The sequence below is a fragment of the Aythya ferina genome, assembly GCF_964211825.1.
Source record: "Aythya ferina genome assembly, chromosome: 9".
Classification (NCBI taxonomy): domain Eukaryota; kingdom Metazoa; phylum Chordata; class Aves; order Anseriformes; family Anatidae; genus Aythya; species Aythya ferina.
In genome coordinates this window covers 16905214-16925194 of record NC_140305.1, presented here as the reverse complement: position 1 = coordinate 16925194, position 19981 = coordinate 16905214, and the positions used below count along the sequence as shown (strand labels likewise).

The following is a 19981-nucleotide window of genomic DNA, read 5'->3' as shown; positions in this document are numbered from 1 at the left end:
GCCTGTATTTCTAACAGTTTTTCCTTGACTTAATTCAGTCTTTTTTTGTCAAATTACATAGCAGTAATTAACTGCCCTAACCAAAGCTTTTTCCTCAAAGGTGCCCACATTCCTGTAAGAGCTGTAGGTTGCTGTACCCACACACGCAGGCAGCATCCTTTCATCATTTTTCACACAAACTGAATACTTCCTCTGCTGATTTTTAAGGCTGCTCTCTGAATATCATCCACAATTAATGAAATATTACTGTGGCTCAGCCAGTCGTTCAAAAAACTTTGTCCAACCTTGTTATGCCCTAGGAGGCTAATAATATTTATTGCACCTTGGCAAATTTTGGCTCAATTCCTCTTCATGCTACAGGAAAGAATATAGTACTAAGCACTGCTGATTTTCCCTTGAATACAGAAGAGGAAACCCTGTACTGGAAGTTACTGCAAGCATCTCTGAGTCCTGCCCTGCGTTTTCATGGAGCTCACAATGACATTTATAATCCCATTGATTTCCATTTAGAAATTGATCACTCTGATAGGCTATTTTACTGCCTCTTACCAGGAGGCTGCTCCAGAAACTTTCCTCCCTGGTTCTTCAGGAGGTGAGGATAAATGTGGGGGGTTCAGGGTTCACCTGCACCCCTGGTCGAGCTGCACCAGCACAGTGCTGGCCCTCTGCAGCTGCATGGGCTGCATTGCGCTGCTCCAGTGCCCGGGAAATCAATAGCATTTGGTCTGGGAGGAATTAGAGCACATTCCTGGTAATTGTACAAATGCAAATTTATTACCCTGAAGTCCTGTCTAATGTAAATCCAGTGAGGTCAATGGAGTTAGAGCAAAACCAGCCATTTTGTTTTGTCTGTTATGCTCGTTTTTATAATGATGGATCACTGCTATTGAGAGAAAAAGGAACTTTCAAGTGCCTGGAAATACACTAACCTGGGAAACAAGCTGCAAGGATGCCAGGAATCACTCTTTGTGCAGATGGTTATGCTGCCTAACCACAGCACTGGCCATTGCCAGAAATCTCCACCAGCATGAGCCACTGCAGCTCCATTAGCAGACGGTCCTGCCCTTTGTTTAAAACATGCCAGCCTGATGTGGAGGAATTCCCAGTTTTGGGACCTATTGCATCTGTACCTCAAAGCCTTGCTAACCTGCAGCTGCCCTCTCCAGGGACCCTGTAAGGTTTTCTGCAGTTTCTGAGTTTGCTCCAAAAATCTTCTGTTGCTTGTGTAACCTTTCGCAGAGTTACACAAAAGGATTGTTTTCCTTAAGAAATCCTTAACTTATGCACAGATAAACTGAAAGTCTAAAGGTTAATGTTGTTTCATCTGTGCTGAAGTGAAATCAAAGATTTAAAAGGCCATTCTGCAGGATGATCTTGCATTTTTAGGGGGAAAAATAAACTATTATTGATTATAATAAGTCTGTGGAATGTGCTAATGGAATTTTTTTTTCATTTCCCAGACATGATGTTCTCTTTCTTCCATAACCATTGCAGTTCATTATGGGACAGAAAAGTTACTCAGAAAAGCTGGGTTGTGTTCAGAATAAAAGACTATCGAAAGGACTATTAAAGCATCAAAACATCTACATAGGCATATGTCAAAACAGGGAGAGGTTTTACAGTTAGATGAGATAAAACCATGATGTACTAAGGCCTTTCCTTCTTTTCTTAGATCTTTTCAGCGGCTCCATTGACTCAGGAGAGACAGTGTGTTACTTCAGCACCTTTTCCCTTTGCAATGGTCAGGCACAGCACTGTCAGCAAACCGTCAGACAGAAGCACGGTGTCTGAAAACAACTCCAGAGACTGCTCTGTGTAGAAATACCCAGCGGTAGGGAATCGTCTAGACGGCCAAGGCTGTATCCAGACTATCTAGCTTTATTAATCTGCTGACAGCCTGCTGCTTCTCGCTGGCACTGGTGAGCAAGCGAGGTGAGCTGCAGCTAATTAATTTGCAGGTTAGAGGCTTTCTTCAAAGGCTGGTTGAGACCGACGCTGGTCTTGCCCAATGAAATTCCAACCCAATTGAAGGGTCCCTACAAACTCCACTGTCAGACAGTTTATACAAATCATACATGATTGTATACAATGAGCTGTGCAGAAGGATGTTCAGGCATCCTAAACCCAAACTGTGTCCTATGTGTGTCCTGGTGGGTCAGATACCTGCCAAAAGTCAAAACCTTTTGGCAGGATGAGAAGATATTCCTCTCCATCACTGAATTGAAGTGGTTTTAGTTTGTGTTAAACACAGACTCACAGGACTGGAAAATCTCTCTGGCCTTAGGCAGTATCAAACCATTTGTGACAGAGATTTGAATGGACTTAGGTGCAAGTCATGTAAGGTCAAGTTTCCTTTTGCGAACTGTTTGCATTAGCAGTGCTACCACCGTGGTAATGCAGAGGAAGAGACACTAACGATGTTTAGCACATGAACATGGACAACAGCTATTTGCTACATCCCCAGGAATAAATGCAGGCAAACTCCTAATGATGCTGTGCTTCCAAGCCCTCCTCACACGGCAGGGCTTTTGCAGAGGCTCACGCAACATGCTTCACTGAGGGGAGAGGTGATTTGAGATCTGGTCTGGACATAGCCAACACAGCAAATAACGCATGGTGTATGTTAGTCAAGATTACCTGGCACCAAAACAATTGCAATTCTTTGTGTGTTTTGGTAAAAGAGTAGCAGATATCTGTGGGAAAGCCACGTGTGCTTGCACAGCCAGCACAGGTTTCTCACCAGAAAATGGTCTCAGCAGAAAATAGCCATCCCTACGTGCGTGTGTGGGTAACCTCAGCTTCCTTGACACAAGCAGATGGGAGGTGCATGTGCTGCTGTGTTAGCAACGTCTGTCATTCTCCGGTTTCTCCTGTGTCCTGTATCTTAGGTTATCAGGCATGCTCTTCTCAATGCCTTTTAAAACGTAGGTGTAAAACACAGAAGGCACGTTCATTTATAACTACACAGACTATAATTATATGTAGTCTAGGGCTTGTTTCCTGAGCTGGGAAGGAGGAAAAATGGGTTAGGTGGGTGTGAGTAAAGTAACAGGCATGAACATGTCTTTTAGAGGTTACAAAACCGCCTTGATCTCCCGGTATCAGAAACGCTGGCTAAGAACAAACAAACCAGAAAACCGTGTGCAGGCTGGGAGCTGGGACAAATACAAGAGATTTGGGAACTGACAGGAGGAGAGTAACAAGACTCTGATCTAGCCTGGGAACTTACCACTGGAAGTAAAAATGGAGGAGAAATATGAGGCCACCGGTATGGCTTAGCTACAGAAAGATAAATGCAATCATGGAATTAACAGGTGAGATATTTCAGTGAGAAATGGGGATCTTAATATCGTTGTATAAAGCATCAGTGAGACCTCCTCCCACTTAATGCTATAACTGCTTTGGGTCATCCATATGCACTTTGAGATTAATTTAAATGAGAACGCATTCAGAGAAGAGGTCTGAGGTGAATGGAGAGTCATTTAGGAAAGAAGATTGAAAAGCCAGTCCTGTGGAGCTTGGGGGGAAAATGATCTCTGATCTCTGTAAAATCCCTGAGTAAGGAGCCATGAGCAAAACAGCTTCCGAAATGAGAGCCAGAGCTGGTGCCAGAACGTGAGGGAGCAAACTGGTGATGGAATGACAAAAAGGTTTCTGTTCATCAGGGACATAGACAGTCAAATTTGCCCAGGAAGAATAGTGGCCAGAAAACAAAACTTGTTTTTAAGTTGGAACATGGCTTGTTCGTGAAAACACCACACACCACAGTGCCTGATGCGACAGAGAAGTGGGCTGCACGATCCATGCTCCTTGTGTGCTTCTAGCACTAAATCAGCAACAGGAATAGCAGAACAGCAGCAAACCAAGGCCCAATTTGGCCACTTGTTACTGAAGTTCTGTGGAATATTTTTGTTGCAGTTGCAATGCCAGCAGCTCCAGTGTCCTGGCTAAACACCAACACATTCCGCTGCTATTTAAGTCCCCCCCTGTGGTTTCACTTAGTAATGCTACTTTTTGCTCTCTGCCCAAAAATTGTGGCATAATGCTGCTTTTTTGTGCTTAAAAAATGTTTTCTATTTACTGAATTGCTCTGCAAATTGTAGTACAATTCACTCTGGGGTGTAACTGTGTTGCATTTTAACCTGCACAGAAATAGCATTCACAAGCATAGAGAAAAGATGGGAGAAAAAATAGCAATACAGAAATAATCCTTATGAAAGCCCTGAGCCCAACTGAGCAATATTACCCTCATTTTACAGTAGGGAATTGCAGAAGGCTTTTTTTTTTTTTTCATCTATAAGCAAATAAGAATCTGAAACATTTCCTATGAAAACACAATAAGCAGGTGTGGCCCGGGGCTTTGCTATCAGCTGTCGCCTTAAAACTCCCTGGAAACTTGGCCTTGAACCTGAATTTGTGAGCCTTTCAATGACATCTAATGTTGAATTCTAGCTTCCCGTCAACATCAGGGAAAACTGATGACGTTGGGGTAAAGACCCTAATTTGCACTGATGAAGCCAGGCTAGGAGTTTGGAATGGAGGGAATTTCTCAGGGTATTTGTGTAAATGACTGTTAACCTGCAGTGCTAGTATTGCAACAGTGCCTGGATCCTCCCAAAAGTGAACAATGACATGTCCTATCTGAGATCTGTATCTATGGATGGATTACATTGCACAGAACAAGGTAGCGTTATTATTATTATTTAATTCTTCTAACAATCAGCAGAGCAGCTGAGCTACTCCCACAGCTGCATTAAATATCTTGACTAAAATATGCAATCCTTTTGTTATTTCATCTTCTGTGAGAAAAGTGGACTGTCTTGTTTCAACAGATTTTAAGCTTATATTTCTTCATAAAAATGCTGCAGAATGCAGCTCACGAAATGTGCCTGGCCATTCCAGTTTTGTGCATATTCAGTATCACAGCTGAGTGTATGAATACCTAAAGTAGTTCCAGACAAGATAGCTTGGATCCTGGAGCACAGGGCAAAACACAGATTAATCTGCTCCAGGTGGGGTAGATCAGTCCATGCAGAGCTCTGCCTTAACAAGTTGCTTGTGGCACTGGGATGCATTGGGTTAGAGGTGGCTTGAGTAGAGCTGACTCTAAGCAAAAGCCAAGCAGGCAGTTTTTCAAGGGCATTCACCGCTGGGACAAGAAAGATGCTGAGACAAGAAGCTTTCTGCCTAATTTTGCTGTTCCAGAGCCCTGGTAAGGGAATGGTAGGAAGGTGCAAGAGGAAGAGCTGCTCCTGCCTCCCACCACAGCTCCTTCACACCCAGTGGCCCAACCTTGGGGTGGGGGAAATTGCGGTGACGAGCTGGGGTGGGCTGGCGAGGACAAGTCCCCCGTTTCACAGCAGCAGGGTGCGTGCAGTGGTGCCTCCTGTGGCCTCGAGGGGAAGGTGGGGATGGCTGTGTGAGGCTGCTGCAAGCTCCTGCCCAAGCCCTGCTCTCTGGGTCAGGTATGCTGCAGAGGAGCTTCAGCAGGTAGAGTGACATTCAGTCTCCTGGATCTCCTGGAGCCCCATCCTGGGGATACCAACAGAAATCTCAAACTCAGTCCAAGGTGGAAGCAGTGCCATAGCCAACAGTGCCAAGAAGTGCTGCAGCACTTTGAAATGATAAAAGTTTCCTCAGCTTTGTGTCCAGACACATCACTTTGCTGTCCGGCTGCCAAGAGGTGACAAAAGCATGAATTAAGCCAGGTCACTCGCTGGCAGGAAGGAAGCCTCCTGGCCACCCTGCGAGGGGGGAGAGCTCTGGACCCTGCCCATGGTAAGGGCACTCCTGAGCTACAGGCTGCGTTGGTCATTGCTGCCCTATTGTCCCACAGAAGGTGCCAGCCCCAATTTCTGCAAATTCTTCTTCCACTCATCAGCCTCGCCGTGCTTTCCCTAGGAGTCTGCTTCAGGCCTTCCCTCCTCATCCACAAGCAAACTCAAGCTCATCACCAACCCAGCACCGTGCCTGGAGCAGGGCTGGGGCAAAAAGTACCGGTGTTGCAGGCGGCGAGCTGGGGGCCAGGTGTGTGGGGCTGCCTCTGGGGATGTGGAAGGGGAGATGCAGGTATGAAAACTGGCGGAGCAGCACCCGCAGCATCCCCTGCAAGCGTCCTGGCACAGCGTGCATGTTCCCTCAACACCTGCAGCACGGTGCCACGGCTCCCACCCACGCCCCTTTCCCTCCCCACGCTCTGCGGTGGGCAGAGGGGGCTCGGCACGGAGCCCCTTCGCCCCCAGCCCTTTTTCCTTTCCTCGGGGGCTGCCGCAGCGCTGGGGCCGCGCCTCCTCCTCCCCCCCGAGCAGCTCCAGGCTGGGAGCGCAGCTCGGGCCAGGAGGGGGAGCCCTGGCCCACGCGTGGCCGTGCCACCCGCCTCCTGCCGGCAGGACCCCGCCAGCTGCGGGAGGGACGCGGCGGGGACTTGGCTGCGAGCCCCCTGCCTCCCTCCCGGGGTCCCCCAGCCCGGCTGCTGCCGAGTGCCCCCCGCGGGCCGGGGGGGGGGGCCAGGAGCCTCCTCCTCGCCGGTGCAACGAGCGGAGAGGCGGGGCTGGAGAGCGCGGGCCGAGGAAGAGGAGGAGGAGGAGGAGAAGGAGGAAGAGGGAGAAGAAGAAGAAGGAGAGAGCGCGGCGCGCGTGGGGCGCGCGTTCTTCGCGTGCGTAGGTGAGCCACGGTGATCGCGCGTGGGGCTGGGGACGGGAACGTGGATGGGAACGGGACAGGGATGGGAATGGAGCAGGGATGGGAACGGGACAGGGATGGGAAAAGGGAAGGGAATGGGAATGGGAAAAGGGATGGGGATGGGATTGGGGATAAAGTCGGGGATGGGGATAGGGATAGAGATAGAGATGGGGATGGGGAAGGGGATGGGACCCGAGGGTGCGGGCAGCAGGAGGGGGGCGCAGCCCCACTGCGCGCCGGGACAGGAAGGGTGGCCCGGCACGGCTCGGCTCGGCACGGCTCGGCTCGGGCCGGCCGTGAACTTCCCGTACTCGGAGGGAAAGTTTTGGGTGGAGGAGGCGGCTTCCAGCGTGGTTGCGGACGGTCGCGGCGCGCCGCCGGTAATCAGCCCCTTCTCGGCCGGCCCGGCGGAGGAAAATCACCCCTAAAAAAAAAAAAAATAAAGAGGCGGAAACACTCGGCTGCGGTCGGGAAGGCGACGGGGAGCCCGAGGTCCCCGCACCGTGGGAACTGCCGGGAGGGACCCGCAGCTCCGCGCCCCCGGGCCGGGCTGGGGGACGGGAGCAGGGGACAAGGGGACAAGGGGAAGGGGAAAGGTCCCTGCGGCGTGTGCTGCTGCCGGATTTGCACCTCGGCAGAGGACGCAGCCGATGCTAAAGAAGGCGTAGAGCCGAGCTGCAGGAGCCCCGCTGCCCGAAATGCGGAGCGGGTCGCTGGTGGACCTCCTCTGCGCCAGGGACGCTTGGATTATCCAGCGATAAACGCAACTTTAATTTTCGTCTGCATTGCAAACGCACCGGCCTGATACGTGGTCTCTCCGGTTAGAATGGAAGGGGGAGAGGAAAGGGGACAGCTTCAAGCCGCGGCAGGAAAATAAAGTGGAAGGGACACGTCCAAGGAAGGCGCCTGCAAGTGAGCAGGTGCTGGTGGCAGGTGTGTGCTGGGGGCAGCGTGTGCCCTTCTGTTGTGGGAGGGGGTCTGGTGGAAATAGGTCGGGTGGGAATGCTTTCCTGAAAGGGCAGGGGGGAGAAGAAACGATCAGGGCTCCAGTTCTTCAGGTGGCCTTTTTCTGTGCCACTGCCACTTCCCCTCGGTGCAGTGGCCGTGCTTGTTCCTCAGGCTGCTTCCTCAGGCTGTGTCTGCACGGTGCTCAGCATACTGGGATCCTGTTCGCAGGGCCTTCGGATGCTGCTGAACACCAGATTATAAATACACTTTCACAGGCACACTCTCTCTTTCCATCCCAGCCTCTGCTTTGTGAATAGCTGGTTGTAGTGCATGGAAAAAAAAATGTTTTATTTTACAGATCTTCTTTTCTTATTAAGTACATTTAGTTTCGTTGTCATAGGAAAGATATGAAAGGGTTTTTATTTCTGGATTTGGGAGATCGCAGCAAGCTTCTTATCTTTTTTTTTTTTATTATTTTATTTGCTATGTAATTAAAAAGTAGTATTTTCCTGGTGCTCCATTTTTAACCGTGTCCTCCCTCAGATAAGCGAGCTGTCACAGAACTTATGATTCCATACACAGAGGGCTTGGAGTATTATTTATGAACCGTGCAGTGGAGAGTCCATATCTCATAACTTAGAGGGCCATTTATAACAGGTTGCTTTTGGCAGCTCCAGAAGATTTACGTGCAGTATTGTGTTCCATGCAGGAAGAGTCTCTCCTGCTTGCATGGAGAGAGCATCACTCCAGCCCAAGGACTTTCTGGTGGGAACGTTCATTGCCCAGATTTCTGCCCCCATTGCCTGCTTGGCTGTGGTGAGCAGGGAAGGGCAACCTGAGAGGGTTAAGCTCTAAAACCCGATGTCCTCCTTACCTGGATTTGGTGTAGAGTGGTTCGAGTCACTCGCAGCATCCTTTCCACAACAGCCTTCGTTCCATTTCTGGATGGTTTGAGTTGCAGGATATTTATGGGCTTGGGGAATAAGGCTGTGAGGATCTGGCATGGTGGAAGCAGTAAGCTGGGATGGTAGAAGCTGCTGCATGGAGGTGGAACAGGGAGCTGTGGGACAAGAGGTTAAGCTGTTAACAAAGTGCCAGCATGCAAGCATAGGGCAGCTTTACATGCGTGCAGCCCTGTGACTTTCTTTCCATGTTTCTGGGTGTAGCTTGAGTTCAGTGTCTACACAGTGCATGGGAAGAGCTGTACTTGCTCAAATCTGTCCGTGCCAGGTCCCTCTGAGAGTCGGTGAAGGAAAGTTTGTGTATGAACATGTCTGGGCTCTCTCCTTCCCCATCTTTGAGGTCTGTGCAGGTATCCTGCATCTGAGTGCTGCTGGTGTGCAATGGGGATGAGTGCTGCCAGGTCTGGGCTAGAGCAGGCTCATACCTGGGCCAGGTCACCCTGATGAGCTTGGAAGGATTGTGTAGGTGGGAGAGACTTCAGGGGGGTGGGTGAGCAGTGTAGCAGGAGGTTAGATGATGCCTGGAAATGTGGAGGGATGGGGAATGCCTCCTCACTGGTCCTGGCGCTCTAATGTTGTGCTCATAAATATGCGTATGGGAAGGAGGAGGTGGAGGGAGAGCTTGTCCCAGCTCCGTTCCTCCAAAGCCAGCATGTGCCAGATGCCAGCACCAGGGAAGAAGCGTTTTGCTCCCACAGAAAAAGAGGCAAGACCATGCTTTTTTAATTATTATTATTCTTTCTTCTTTCCTCTCACTTATTATGTTTGGATTTTTATGCTGGCTATTTTGGCAGGCACACAATTCATATGTCTTTTCCCATCTGTCCCGGGTTCCCCACTGTTGTCAAATGCCCTCCCTTTTCGGCAAGGCTCTGACTTGCAAAAACTTGCCATGGAGATGGCCCCTGCAGCTGGCAGCATGGCCAAGGAGTGTCCTGGCTTGGCTCTCAGAGCACAGGTAGCATCAGCAAGGTGCACAGTTAGGAAGATTACAACCAGCATGTGAACGTGTTCAGATAGCTGAGAGCATCCGTGCTGTCCGATCCTTCTTTTCATCATACAGCAACCGGGAATGCTTCGTGAATAAAAATAGATATATGGAAAAGCCTATATAAGCTGAAATCTGTGAACAGCGCCACGTTATCTGGGAACTGAAACACTTTCTATGGTGAAGCCTGCAGTTCAGACATTGCCTGCGCTCCTCCTTCCTCTCCAGCCCTTCTCTTGCCACAGCGGATGGATTTTGGTGTCCCCACGAGCTGTGCCTGGCAGGTGAGAGCTGGTGGCCCTCCGGCTGTGCAGGGTGGGCCAGCTGGAGAGCAGGAGGAAAGCAGAGCCCTTGGTTGTGTTTGCCATGCTTGAGCTGACTTCCTCAACAAAACCCTGTGGGCTGGGTGTAGCTCGGGGGCCGGTGGGTTTCCTTCCCCACGTTGTTTGTAACCGCTTTGTTCGGCTCCACCAGCAGCAGAACGGATGGCTGAGATTTGGTCGCTGTAAAACTAGAACAAAAGAGCTTCGTGTTCTGGGAGGTGTTTTAGGGTTTCTCCTCCCTCCTCCCCAATGTGTTTGCAAAGCAGAAGGCTCATCTCATGTTTCTCACCGAAGTTTTGTTACACATGGGGCTTTTGCGTGCGACTGAGCCATGTGTACACTCAGAGTGCAAAAAGGAAACAGATTTGGGGAAATAAGCTCCAGAGGTGCCTACGCCTTTGGGATCTCTGAGGTCAAGGGTAGTAAGTGCACAGGCTGAGGTCCAAATTCCCAATGAGAAGCATAGAGAAATCCTGATATTTGTAGATTTAGAGTCTTATTTGATAGAAAATAAAATACAGGAACATGAATGTACAAGCACACATATTTTGTTATAGGGTTCCTTACAAATAGTTGCTAGTAAAACAGGATTTCTACTATGAACAAAGAATCATTTCTTCAGTCAGTCCCTTCTTCATTTATCAGCTCTCAGTTTTATCAAACAGGAGCTACCTCCGCAGGAATTCCTCTGACAAAGGGTTTCCCTGGGGTCTGGGAGATTATCCAATTACAGTTTTAACAAAATTGCAGCAAGGATAACTGGCTGAAGATAGAAGTCTGAGAGAGCATTAGGAAAAGAACAGGAAAGTGTAAGGGAGCCAGAGCTTCACTTTTGTGTATCAGTAAATCGGGGAGAATTATTCCCATTCTTACCTTCTGTGGTGAGCAGAGCAAAGGTCCTGGTGTCATGTATACCTGCTTGCTTTCCTTCTTCTTTCCTCCTGCTTCTTGCACTCCATATTTACATGTATAGGAAAACCCTACATTAATTCTCACGGAGTCCTTTTAGGTCTACATGTGTTAACAAAAAGGGGATGCTAACCTAAAGGCTGTGTGTGGTGTGGGGGAGTATGGGCAGACAATAAGAAATTGGTTTGGGTCCTAGGCTGAGTCAAGGGGTGGGAGGAGGCTTTTCCTGGGAGCAGAGACCCTTTACCCTGGAAATCGCACCTGGAGCGGGGTCTTCCAGAGCTAAATAGCTCTTTCCAGGTGCTGGGAGGTGCCTGAGAAGGAGCACTGCGTGGTCCTGCACTCCCACCCTGCATCCATCATAGCTGCAGGCATCCCCAAGCTGCCACAGGAGGGTGCCCAGTTGGTGCGGAGCTATTTGAGACTGCCTGCCATCAAGCTCCTTTACTCTTCTTTACCACTAACATCTCACTTACCACGGCTGGGCAAACCTTACTGTTTAACACGGTCAGCTTGGGGCTCTGCCTGGAGATACCCCACTAAGAGGTGGGTAATTGCCTGGGCAGGCAGCTCCACGGACAGTTTTGTGGTGCAGCTGGGAGGCAGCAAATCACACCCTCGCACAAATAATTTAGTCTCTTCAGCTTGAGTGAGCAGAGGTGTTATCAGAATTAGAATAGGACTTTAAAAAAAAAACAACAAAACAAAACACAAAAAACTTTTAATAACCCTGTATCTAACTAGAAAAGCTGCTGTTTGTTTGTTTGTTTTTTGTTTTGATTCCAGTTTTGCTTAATCCCTTTCATTACTGACATAAAAGTGTAATGGAATATCTTGGCTCTCTTAGACCTGATCCTGTCCACTCATGTGGTATTTTCAGATCTTCAGAGAACGATTCTTATATGTTCAGTCAACTTGTGTGTAAAAGCTTGCAAAGCTGTGACCTAAATGTTTATCCTTAGTGCTGACAGGATGCTGCGGAGCTGTTTAACTCGATATTTATAACAATTATGTTGCTTGGTGAGAAAGATGTGGCACTTTCTTCTTAGAGGGAGTTTTTACTTATTTTTTGCCTTTTTCTGCCTGTTATTTGTGGTCGCAATTGCCTTTCTTTATGTTTTACCTTTTGTCCTACATGTAAATAATGAGCTAATTACAGTTAATCTCAGAGCAAAGGAATGAGACTTTTAAAGAGTGAAAAATAATTCCCATCTGTTAGATCTGCGGTAGCATTTTGGGGTTTGCCTTCTACTCGGAAGGAAGCCAGAACTTATCTTGCTCAATTTCAAGTTTTCCTTGCAATATTTAAACTGGATTTTTAATCATTTAAAAAACAAACAGAAATGGAAATAGCTTTTCAAATTATGTTTGGCCACGTTCTTAACACATTGGCGGATAAACCTGAACAGCTCTGTTGTACTCCTACTGAAATGAGTTGAAATCTCACTACCAAATTCTATAGAAACAGGTTTGAGGCTTTATTCTGGAAAGGCATCTATTTTTCATAGTCATATATTGCATTTCTGTGTTTCCTGCCTGCTGGGGCTCCCAGTGCCCAGCCAAAGAGGACTTGTTCCAAGGGAACTGCTGCTTAAGTACTTACTGTTTAAGACAGGCTCAAACCCAAGTTTTCTGTGGTGGGTATGTGGTACATTTATCCCCATCAGCTCCAGTGGCTGCTGAGCCTGGGGAATTAATCTATACTTTGCACTCATATGTCATCTTTCATCTCAGCATCTCTAAGCATTTTAGAGACATTAAGACGCACAGCTGTGGTGCGAGGTGGGGAGAGGCTGTTATAAATGTGGCTAGAGAAATGGAGGCACAGATTTTAGGAGCCTCTGATAATGTCTTCAATTCAGGGGACAGCCGTTTGTACACTGCCTGATGCCTGATTACCAGGGAGGCACTACATCTTTTCATACACTACACGCAGTGATAAATGGCTCTGTAGGCTTCATGTAGATTAACCAGATACTCATATTGGTATGCTAAACTAGTGGACTATTTAAAAACTTCAGTGTTAGGGACTAACAGGAGCACAGCACAGGGGTGGGAGCCCAAAATTCCACTCTCTCTTTTCTTTTTTTCCTTAAGCAGACATTATTGCAAAAAGCAAACTTCACCAAGAACCAGAATTAAAATAACCTCACCTCCATCCCACTGTGGTAACATCCAGGGCCCCACCTACACATGTTGATCAGCAGTTTGTTGATTCAAAGCTCCAGGATCTGTAGAAAATACTTATCCTGAACAAGAAGGCTGTACGAATTCACTCTAATATATGTAATTGGATTTGTTCTGCTGGGATATAGCTGCCTACCCCTCCCCACCCCTAAGAACAACCTCCTTCCAGCCCATGTTTACAAAAGGGATCCTGATAAGGGGAGGAGATACATGTTGCTGCCTAACACGATAATGGTGGCAGGCTGCAAGGGCTAGTAGGGCACCCAACCTCTCCAGACAAGCACTGGTGTGCTGCACAATCCCAGAAAGTGTCACTCAAGCAAATTGTGCCCATTACAGTTGAAGCCCCATGGGTTGTCTTCCCTCCTTCTCCATCAAGCAAAACCAGCCACAGCCTCACTGCATTTTCTCTTTTTCCACCTCCCCGGTTCTGTCTGGCACTGCAGTGGGGACCTTAGGGAGACCCTGACTTAATCTGGCTCCCTGGGAGGCTGCAGAGAAGGGAAATGCTTTTCTCCAGGTTTGCAGTGCCCTCTTCTTCCATCACACAGAAGAGCCACACCTAGCAGCCTGGCATGCCAGTCCTATTGAATGGCCCATTCTGTGGCTACCCAGGTGGGCCACATTTCCCCTCTACAAGCCTTTTTTCCTTGCCTACCAGGTGTGATGACTTTGTAGTTGTTGACAAGAAGTATCAAAGAGCAAGAGGGAAACTCAACCCAACTTTCCAAGGGCACTCAGCAGTTGCTTCCTCGTGGCAATGGACCAGCCCAGGGCAGGGGTCAGTGCAGCTTTGAGAATATCGAGGTACCCATTTCCTGGCATTGAGAGAGCTCAAGAAAGACAGTGTTGGAGACTTTTCAGTGTTATATCCCTTTGCAGCAGGGTTTTTAATGTGTAGTGGTATTTCCTCGTGTCACCGCTCCTTTAGAAATGTCAGCAGTGCTTATATTGCCTTTTGTTTGTCATTCAGCTGGAGAAATGAATTCATTGCCCTCAAGAGATCACATTCTCCCCAAATAATTAATACCGATGACAATCACAGCTTGCTGCTGCCTGCAGCTCCCTCTTGGCCTTCCCACCCTGTAGGTGCAGGGGTTACAGAGCGGACAGGAGAGCCTTGCAGGAGGCTGCTGGACTCAAAACTTCAGGGTGCCATGGTTTGAAGGCTGGGGTTGGTACAGACAGAGCCCGAGCAAGTTCTCTGTAGGGACCAGCCCATTATAAGGCTAAATGCAATTAAATTAACCTGATTATAAGTAATGCCAGGTTTGGAAACCCTGTGTGGCCCAAATTTGAGAATGAAAAATCTCAGTTGGCTTGGTTTTACCCTTGAATATCTTGCTCATCCCAAGATAAATGGAGTCACCTGAGGAAAATCTTTCCTTATGCTGTAGGAAGGGTTAGAGACCAGCTCTTCATCCCTTAGCAGCAGTGTGGATAAGCTTGTCTGTAGTGTTGGAAACATTGCAGTCTGCATGGGGGGAGGGGGAGATTGTGGTAATTGCACAGTAAGAAGGTTGCTTGGAAGGGGAAGTGAGACGTTGCGTTGTGCCTCAGGGTGCTTGGGATTTTTTGTCTGCTGTGGGAAATTAAATGGGAAAGAGGCTGGAGCTGAGTAGCCATCCTGGAAATGTGGTCTGCAAGCACTGACGGGTATAAAGGGAAGGAGGCAAAGTGAAAGAGCAGGTATGTACCTGGCAGTAAGTGCTTGAACTTAAAGAGAGTGATTTTATTTTTATTGTTTTGATATTGAGAGCTTATTACAGCTAGTGCTTAGCAGAGCTTGTGCTGTCCCTGTTGTGACGGGTGGGCTGTGCAAAGACACTGCTGTTCCCTGGCATTTGGAGCCAAGCACTTGCTGTGCTTAAAAGGAGATGCTGTTGGGAAAGCTGTTCTGGGTCTGAGAGTCCCAAGCTGCTCCTATGAAAGACGGTAAGCCCAGCTGAGGGACCTGCCCAGGTCTGCATTCTGCTCTGGGTTTAGAGCCTTGGGCTGAGCAAGCTGGGGACTGCTGCTGGGTGCTCTGTTGTGCAATGTGGATGTGCTGCCGTATCCATATGGAGAGTGGAATGACCTCTTAAGGAAGGCAGTGGCATTGCCTACATCTAAAAGCTATTAAAAAGGTCAAGGGGAAGAATGTATAAACGAAATGCTCATTCTCAGATGTCTCCAGATATTCCACAGGAGCTCACCAGGGCTCTTGAAGAGGGGGAGGAATCTGAATTCCTTAAGTTTCCCCAGGTCTTTAAGCCACATTGGTTGCAGATTTATATTTATTTTTATTTTTTCCTGTGCAAAGATTATTTTGTCAGTTTATTTTCTGCTGGGGCAGCACACTGGTGTTTCTTGGAGCTCTTCTTTCACTATAACATCGCCATCCAAAATAGAAGCATTGTCTGGCTTCGCAGAAGGTCTCAGCTCTCTTTGAAGCTCTGTTGGAAGCTTTTCATTCCCTGGCTATTCAGACTTAAAAAATAGAAAATCTTGGCTGGATACCTTTTGCCTGAGCACAGAAGTGCTCTTGTAGATTGGTGTTTGAACTGTTTGGTGGCCAGCATGTATGCATTAGTAATCTGTGCCGTTTGATTTCATAGCTGTGGCTCAGCCTGTCCCTCTTCAGCCCACTCCACAGATCTCTCTGTAACAGTCACAGCTGTTTATTTGTCCTGTCCAGGTGTGCATACATTTCTGAGAGATGCTGGATTATTGAACTAGTTTATTTTAAATGTATGAAATGCAATGTGCTCTGCCTGCTAAGCAGCTGCCAGAGTATAATCGGTGGCACCCTGGGCTCCAGCAGAGCAGTGTGTAGGATCTGTAGCACTTCTGCTTTGCCAAGCCCTGAGAGGACCCCACAAGAACTGAAAAGGAAAGGTGGCAATGATGGCTTTCTCCAGATGTATCTTCAATACCTCTCTTTTCCTCTTCGCCTGTCTGGGTCATTTTCCTTTTTTATTTCTTGGTGTGTGTGTAAATGGCCACTTCCTCTGAATTCTGATTATTAGCTTTAAATCTTTGGAGCTGAAAGGACTCCAGGAGATGGTATCTAAATGTCAATAATACATCACAAATTTCCTGCTTGGCAGTCACCTGTGACCTAAGCAGATGAGCATTGATGGAGCCAAAGCTTGCACCACCAGAAAGCTCCCAGAAATGACTTGCTCCCAGGAAACCTCTTCCCACTTTCCCCTGAGCCTCTGAGCTCGAGGCTGCTCTCTGCTCACTGGAGCTTTTGGCCAGCCTTTGACGGGCACCTTGCTGCTGCAGTTTGCTTTGCTGGGTTGAAGCAGAAATAGCCTGGGAGTTGTTCTGTCCCCGCTTCCCTGTGTGACCCCTAGGGTGATGCACCTCTGTGTTTTGTTCATCCACAGGATTTGCTGTCAAAAAAAGCAGAAGAAAAAATGTTTCTAGAGGTCAATACGTCTTGCCTCAAAGGATGTCCTTAAAATCAAGGTGATGAAAGGATTGTGTCCTTTCAGGACAGCAGGGCTTTAGGATGATGTGCAGGAGGAAATGAAATCCTTCCTTCCTCCCACTCTGATGCCCTTTGTGTAGGCAGGCTGGCTTTGGGCAGGGCAGTGAGCTCCAGCTTTCCTTTGGGTCGGCTGCCAAGCACCAGAGGCGGGTGCATGGGACTCCTGTGAGGGCTCCCATGAGCCTGGCTTTCCCCTGGGATCTCAGGCAGGGCATGGGATGCTCGAACCTAGCAGGCTGCTGCCCTGCTAGCCTGGTGTTGTGACTGGGAGCTGGCAAGGAGCTGGCTGAGCTACTGACCAAGAAGATCGCTTCCAGGTCAGGTTTAATAGGTTTGTTTCATTAATTATTATTTTTTGGTTGGGTGGGGAGTAGTTGCTGTAAAGCTGAGTGTGAGTGCTGTAGCTCCCAGTGCTTCCAGAGATGGTGTAATGGAGACCAGCTCTGGCCAGAGAGGACAGAAGGTGCTTTGTGCTGGCAGCAGGGGAGCTGTCTCACCAGGGCAGCTTTCCATCCGACTCCCACTAGTTTCCTTTGCTTCCCCTCTCTGCAAAAGCAAGTGTGTAATTGTTGCTGTGATTTTAGCTGGTAGAGAAAGTTTGTCTGCCCAAATCTGTTTCCTTTGTTTTTGATGGCATAAATTGCCTTTGTATTAGAAACACCTCAGAAGGAAATGCTTTCAGCCTGCTCTGCTGTTAGGTGCACAATTGCCTGCACAAGTTTCTGAGGATGGGAAAACTGGGGGGTGGAAGGTCTACAGGGACAACCATGGGTAATATGCAAAGCTTGTGGTAAAAATGGGATTTCCGTGTTGGTCTCGCAGTCTCCGCAGCGGATGCGTCACCCAAGATGTGCTGACTGGGTCATGCTTGCTGCTCTTGTGCTTGTCCCTGACTGAGGGATGGGTTTAGCCCTGGCACAGCCTGCCAAAATGTGCCTGGTTCATGGAGCTGCTGCAAAATGGGCTCCCTGCACTTAGGAGAGATGCAAATATGTTTTTGAAGGAGAGCATTTGGGACCCTTTGTTGGTCAGTGGGCCTGTGTTTGAAGTGATGTGACAAAGCTTGTGAGAGCAGAGAAAGTGTGCTCAGCTGCTTGTGGTGGTCATTATCAAACCACTGCTGGTTTAATGTTGATAAATGTGCTGCTTCATCCTGGAGAGGGAAGGCTGGACTTCCAAAACCTGTCACGTGTCCTTCAACTCATGTCTCCAGGGGCTTTAGTATAATGTTACATTGCTTGGGAGGGCTTTCCAAGGGGCTGGCAAACTCACTGCAGGAGTGGCTTTGCTTCAGGCAGGGATGAGAGTGGAAACCCGGACTCTGTAGCAGAGGCTGGTGCTGCTCAGCACCCCAATGGCCTCGGGAGGAGAGGCAGGGGCAGCATGAGCTGTGCAAGTCCCAGCTAAGTGGCACCAAGCTTTATGCTACAATAATCCTCCCTATTGTCTGCCTTGGTCCTAAATGTACTGAAAAGCAAAAGTGTTCCCTGGAGCCTGAAAAGCCTTTTCCCACTCAGTGTTTTTCTCTTTCTGTTACTTAGGCTGCAAAGGCAGCTGCAGATACCCTTTGTCTGCCTTTTGGGTTCTCTAAATTTTGCTTTCATTGTACACATAAGAAACACAGTAAATGCATCAAGCAGCCTTCTTTAGCGCTGTGTGAGGATGCAGGGACCCTGGGCTCATGCTCACACGGTGACATGGGAGCAGAGGAGCCCTGCCTGTCTCCTGCATGCTGGCCCCGCTATGCAGCACGGCCCTGCACAGCCAACTTGCCTGCCAGCAAAGGGAGTGGGGCTCTCTTGCTGATGCGTGCTTTGAAGCCCTGGCAGCATCAGCCCAGAAGTTTGTTCCCTTACTGGTGCCCCGAAGAGCCCCAAACCTATTGAGTTTAGAAACAAAGCAACTCTGAAGCTGGCCTACTCTGTTTTTAGTTTGTCTTCCAATGTCAGCATCCCTCTTCTTAGAGCCAGTCCTGTATTCTCAAATTCCTTTGACTCAGAGGGGCTTGGGACAGAATTACATAATGAAAAATATGTAACACCATTCAAATGACCAGAGCAGTTTTATTTTTTCCCCTCTTCCCAACAACTGTTTTATTTTAAATGCCCTTTCAGCCAGAGCACTTAGTGGCTATGTTTTGAAGGGTGCTTTTGTTCTGTGTACAGTAGTGTGACTTCAGTGAAAAGGAAAAAGGCTGTCAGATCTCTCTGGGTGCCTGTAGTTAGAAGGGGCAAAGGCAGTTTCTTAAAATATGGCATTGTTCTGTAGAATTAGTAGGGTTGTCTTTAAGAACAAGTGTACAGTAGCTACTTTGAGAGCAGCTCTCTTCATTAATTGTTTGATATGTCTTTGTTTTTACAGTTGTTGGGAAAAAGCAGAGGCTTTGTGGGGTCCATGCTGCTAAAAGCAATAGTGAACAATCCCTCACTTAGATCTGTTTGGGAAAGGTGTTTTAAAAAAATGTTTTATATGAAAACACCATGTGTTTTGGTGACAGTAAGTCTGCTTTTAGTCAGTATCAAATGCAAAACCAACCCTCTCTACTACCTTGGTTTTGAGAACAGGAGACCCCACCATGACCATGCTCCCCCTGCTCCTTTTCTTTCTTGCCCAGTAGCAGACAAGGTGGAAGGTGAAAGTTTGAAGAAGAAAGCACTCAGAAACAGAAAGAAAATAAATTCCTTAATAGGATTCTTAACGGCGGTGGTGAATTGTTTTCCCCAACTGCTCTATGAATTATTATTAACATGTTAATTTATGGAGGCATTAAGAACACTTCAGAGTATATTGGTCTCGTGAGAAGTTCCTGGAGTGCTGAGGATGTATCTGAGCTATCCAGCCTTCTTCTGGCTTCTCTGATTACCTGCTGTCTAGCTGCTGTGTGATTTCTGAGCTGGTATGCTCCTCTGCTCACTGATTTATTCCTGGCTCCTGTTGGGGTTTGCTTTTTGTGCAATTTGCCTGTGTGCCGGAGCTGAGGTCTGTGACCAATTTGGGTGAACACAGCTGGGGGAACCCCACCAGCGCAGTTTGGGGTTTGCACTCCCTGATTTCTGGCTCCTCAGTTGCAGCCAGGGGTGCTGGTTTTGCAGGCAGTGATGCCAAATTGTGCAAGAAGTTAACCAGTCACTGCTGCAGTTGTCACGTACTGGTAAAATTACAACATGCTTTCCGGTGTCACGAAACAAAGAAGCAGGTTGCTGGAAAAGGCTGAGGAAAAATCCTTCTGTTCCTGGTAAGAGCGGGTGGGTTTTAGTGCGATTGCTTACAGCATTACAAAACCCATCTCTTCTGTCTGCGACAAAATGGGTGCAATGCTCTTTTCCTGATGTCACGGGCAGAAACACGTTGTGCTTCTGGGGATAAATGACCACACTGCGTGACAACGGGACTGTTCTGTGAACACCTTTCTCTTTGGGGCACATCACAGCTTTTTGGGCCATGTAAGTAAAGCATCACAGTTCTAGCAGCATTGAAGGGGGTCTTTCAGCTTTTAAGTGCTAGG

The 19981-nt window shown here is 48.1% G+C and overlaps 1 protein-coding gene and 1 long non-coding RNA gene across 9 annotated transcripts in view; one reads left to right on the top strand and one right to left on the bottom strand.

The window, feature by feature from the left end:
* Positions 1-6393: 6393 nt before the first annotated feature.
* The window catches only part of IL1RAP (interleukin 1 receptor accessory protein), a 45639-nt gene continuing 32051 nt past the window's right edge, over positions 6394-19981 (top strand). Inside the window, exon 1 of one of the 7 annotated variants that reach the window (XM_084528698.1) lies at positions 6394-6663. Coding sequence is in view for 3 of the 7 variants with exons in the window: in XM_084528692.1 (XP_084384818.1) it covers positions 13759-13805 (47 nt within the window). In the remaining 4 variants the exon portion in view is untranslated. Of the gene's footprint in view, positions 6664-7476; positions 7615-13686; positions 13806-14391; positions 14688-19692; positions 19920-19981 lie in introns of those variants that run through there. The other 6 variants (XM_084528702.1, XM_084528692.1, XM_084528693.1 and 3 more) reach the window with 6 other exon arrangements.
* LOC311441524 lies at positions 8784-13534 on the bottom strand. 2 transcript variants are annotated; one of them, XR_014696012.1, is made up of 4 exons: positions 13419-13534; positions 12965-13042; positions 10776-10855; positions 8784-10090 (listed from the first exon to the last, which is right to left on the bottom strand). It is a non-coding gene; the product is annotated as an uncharacterized lncRNA (long non-coding RNA). The 2 variants fall into 2 exon arrangements; XR_014696013.1 differs by having other exon boundaries at positions 13267-13528.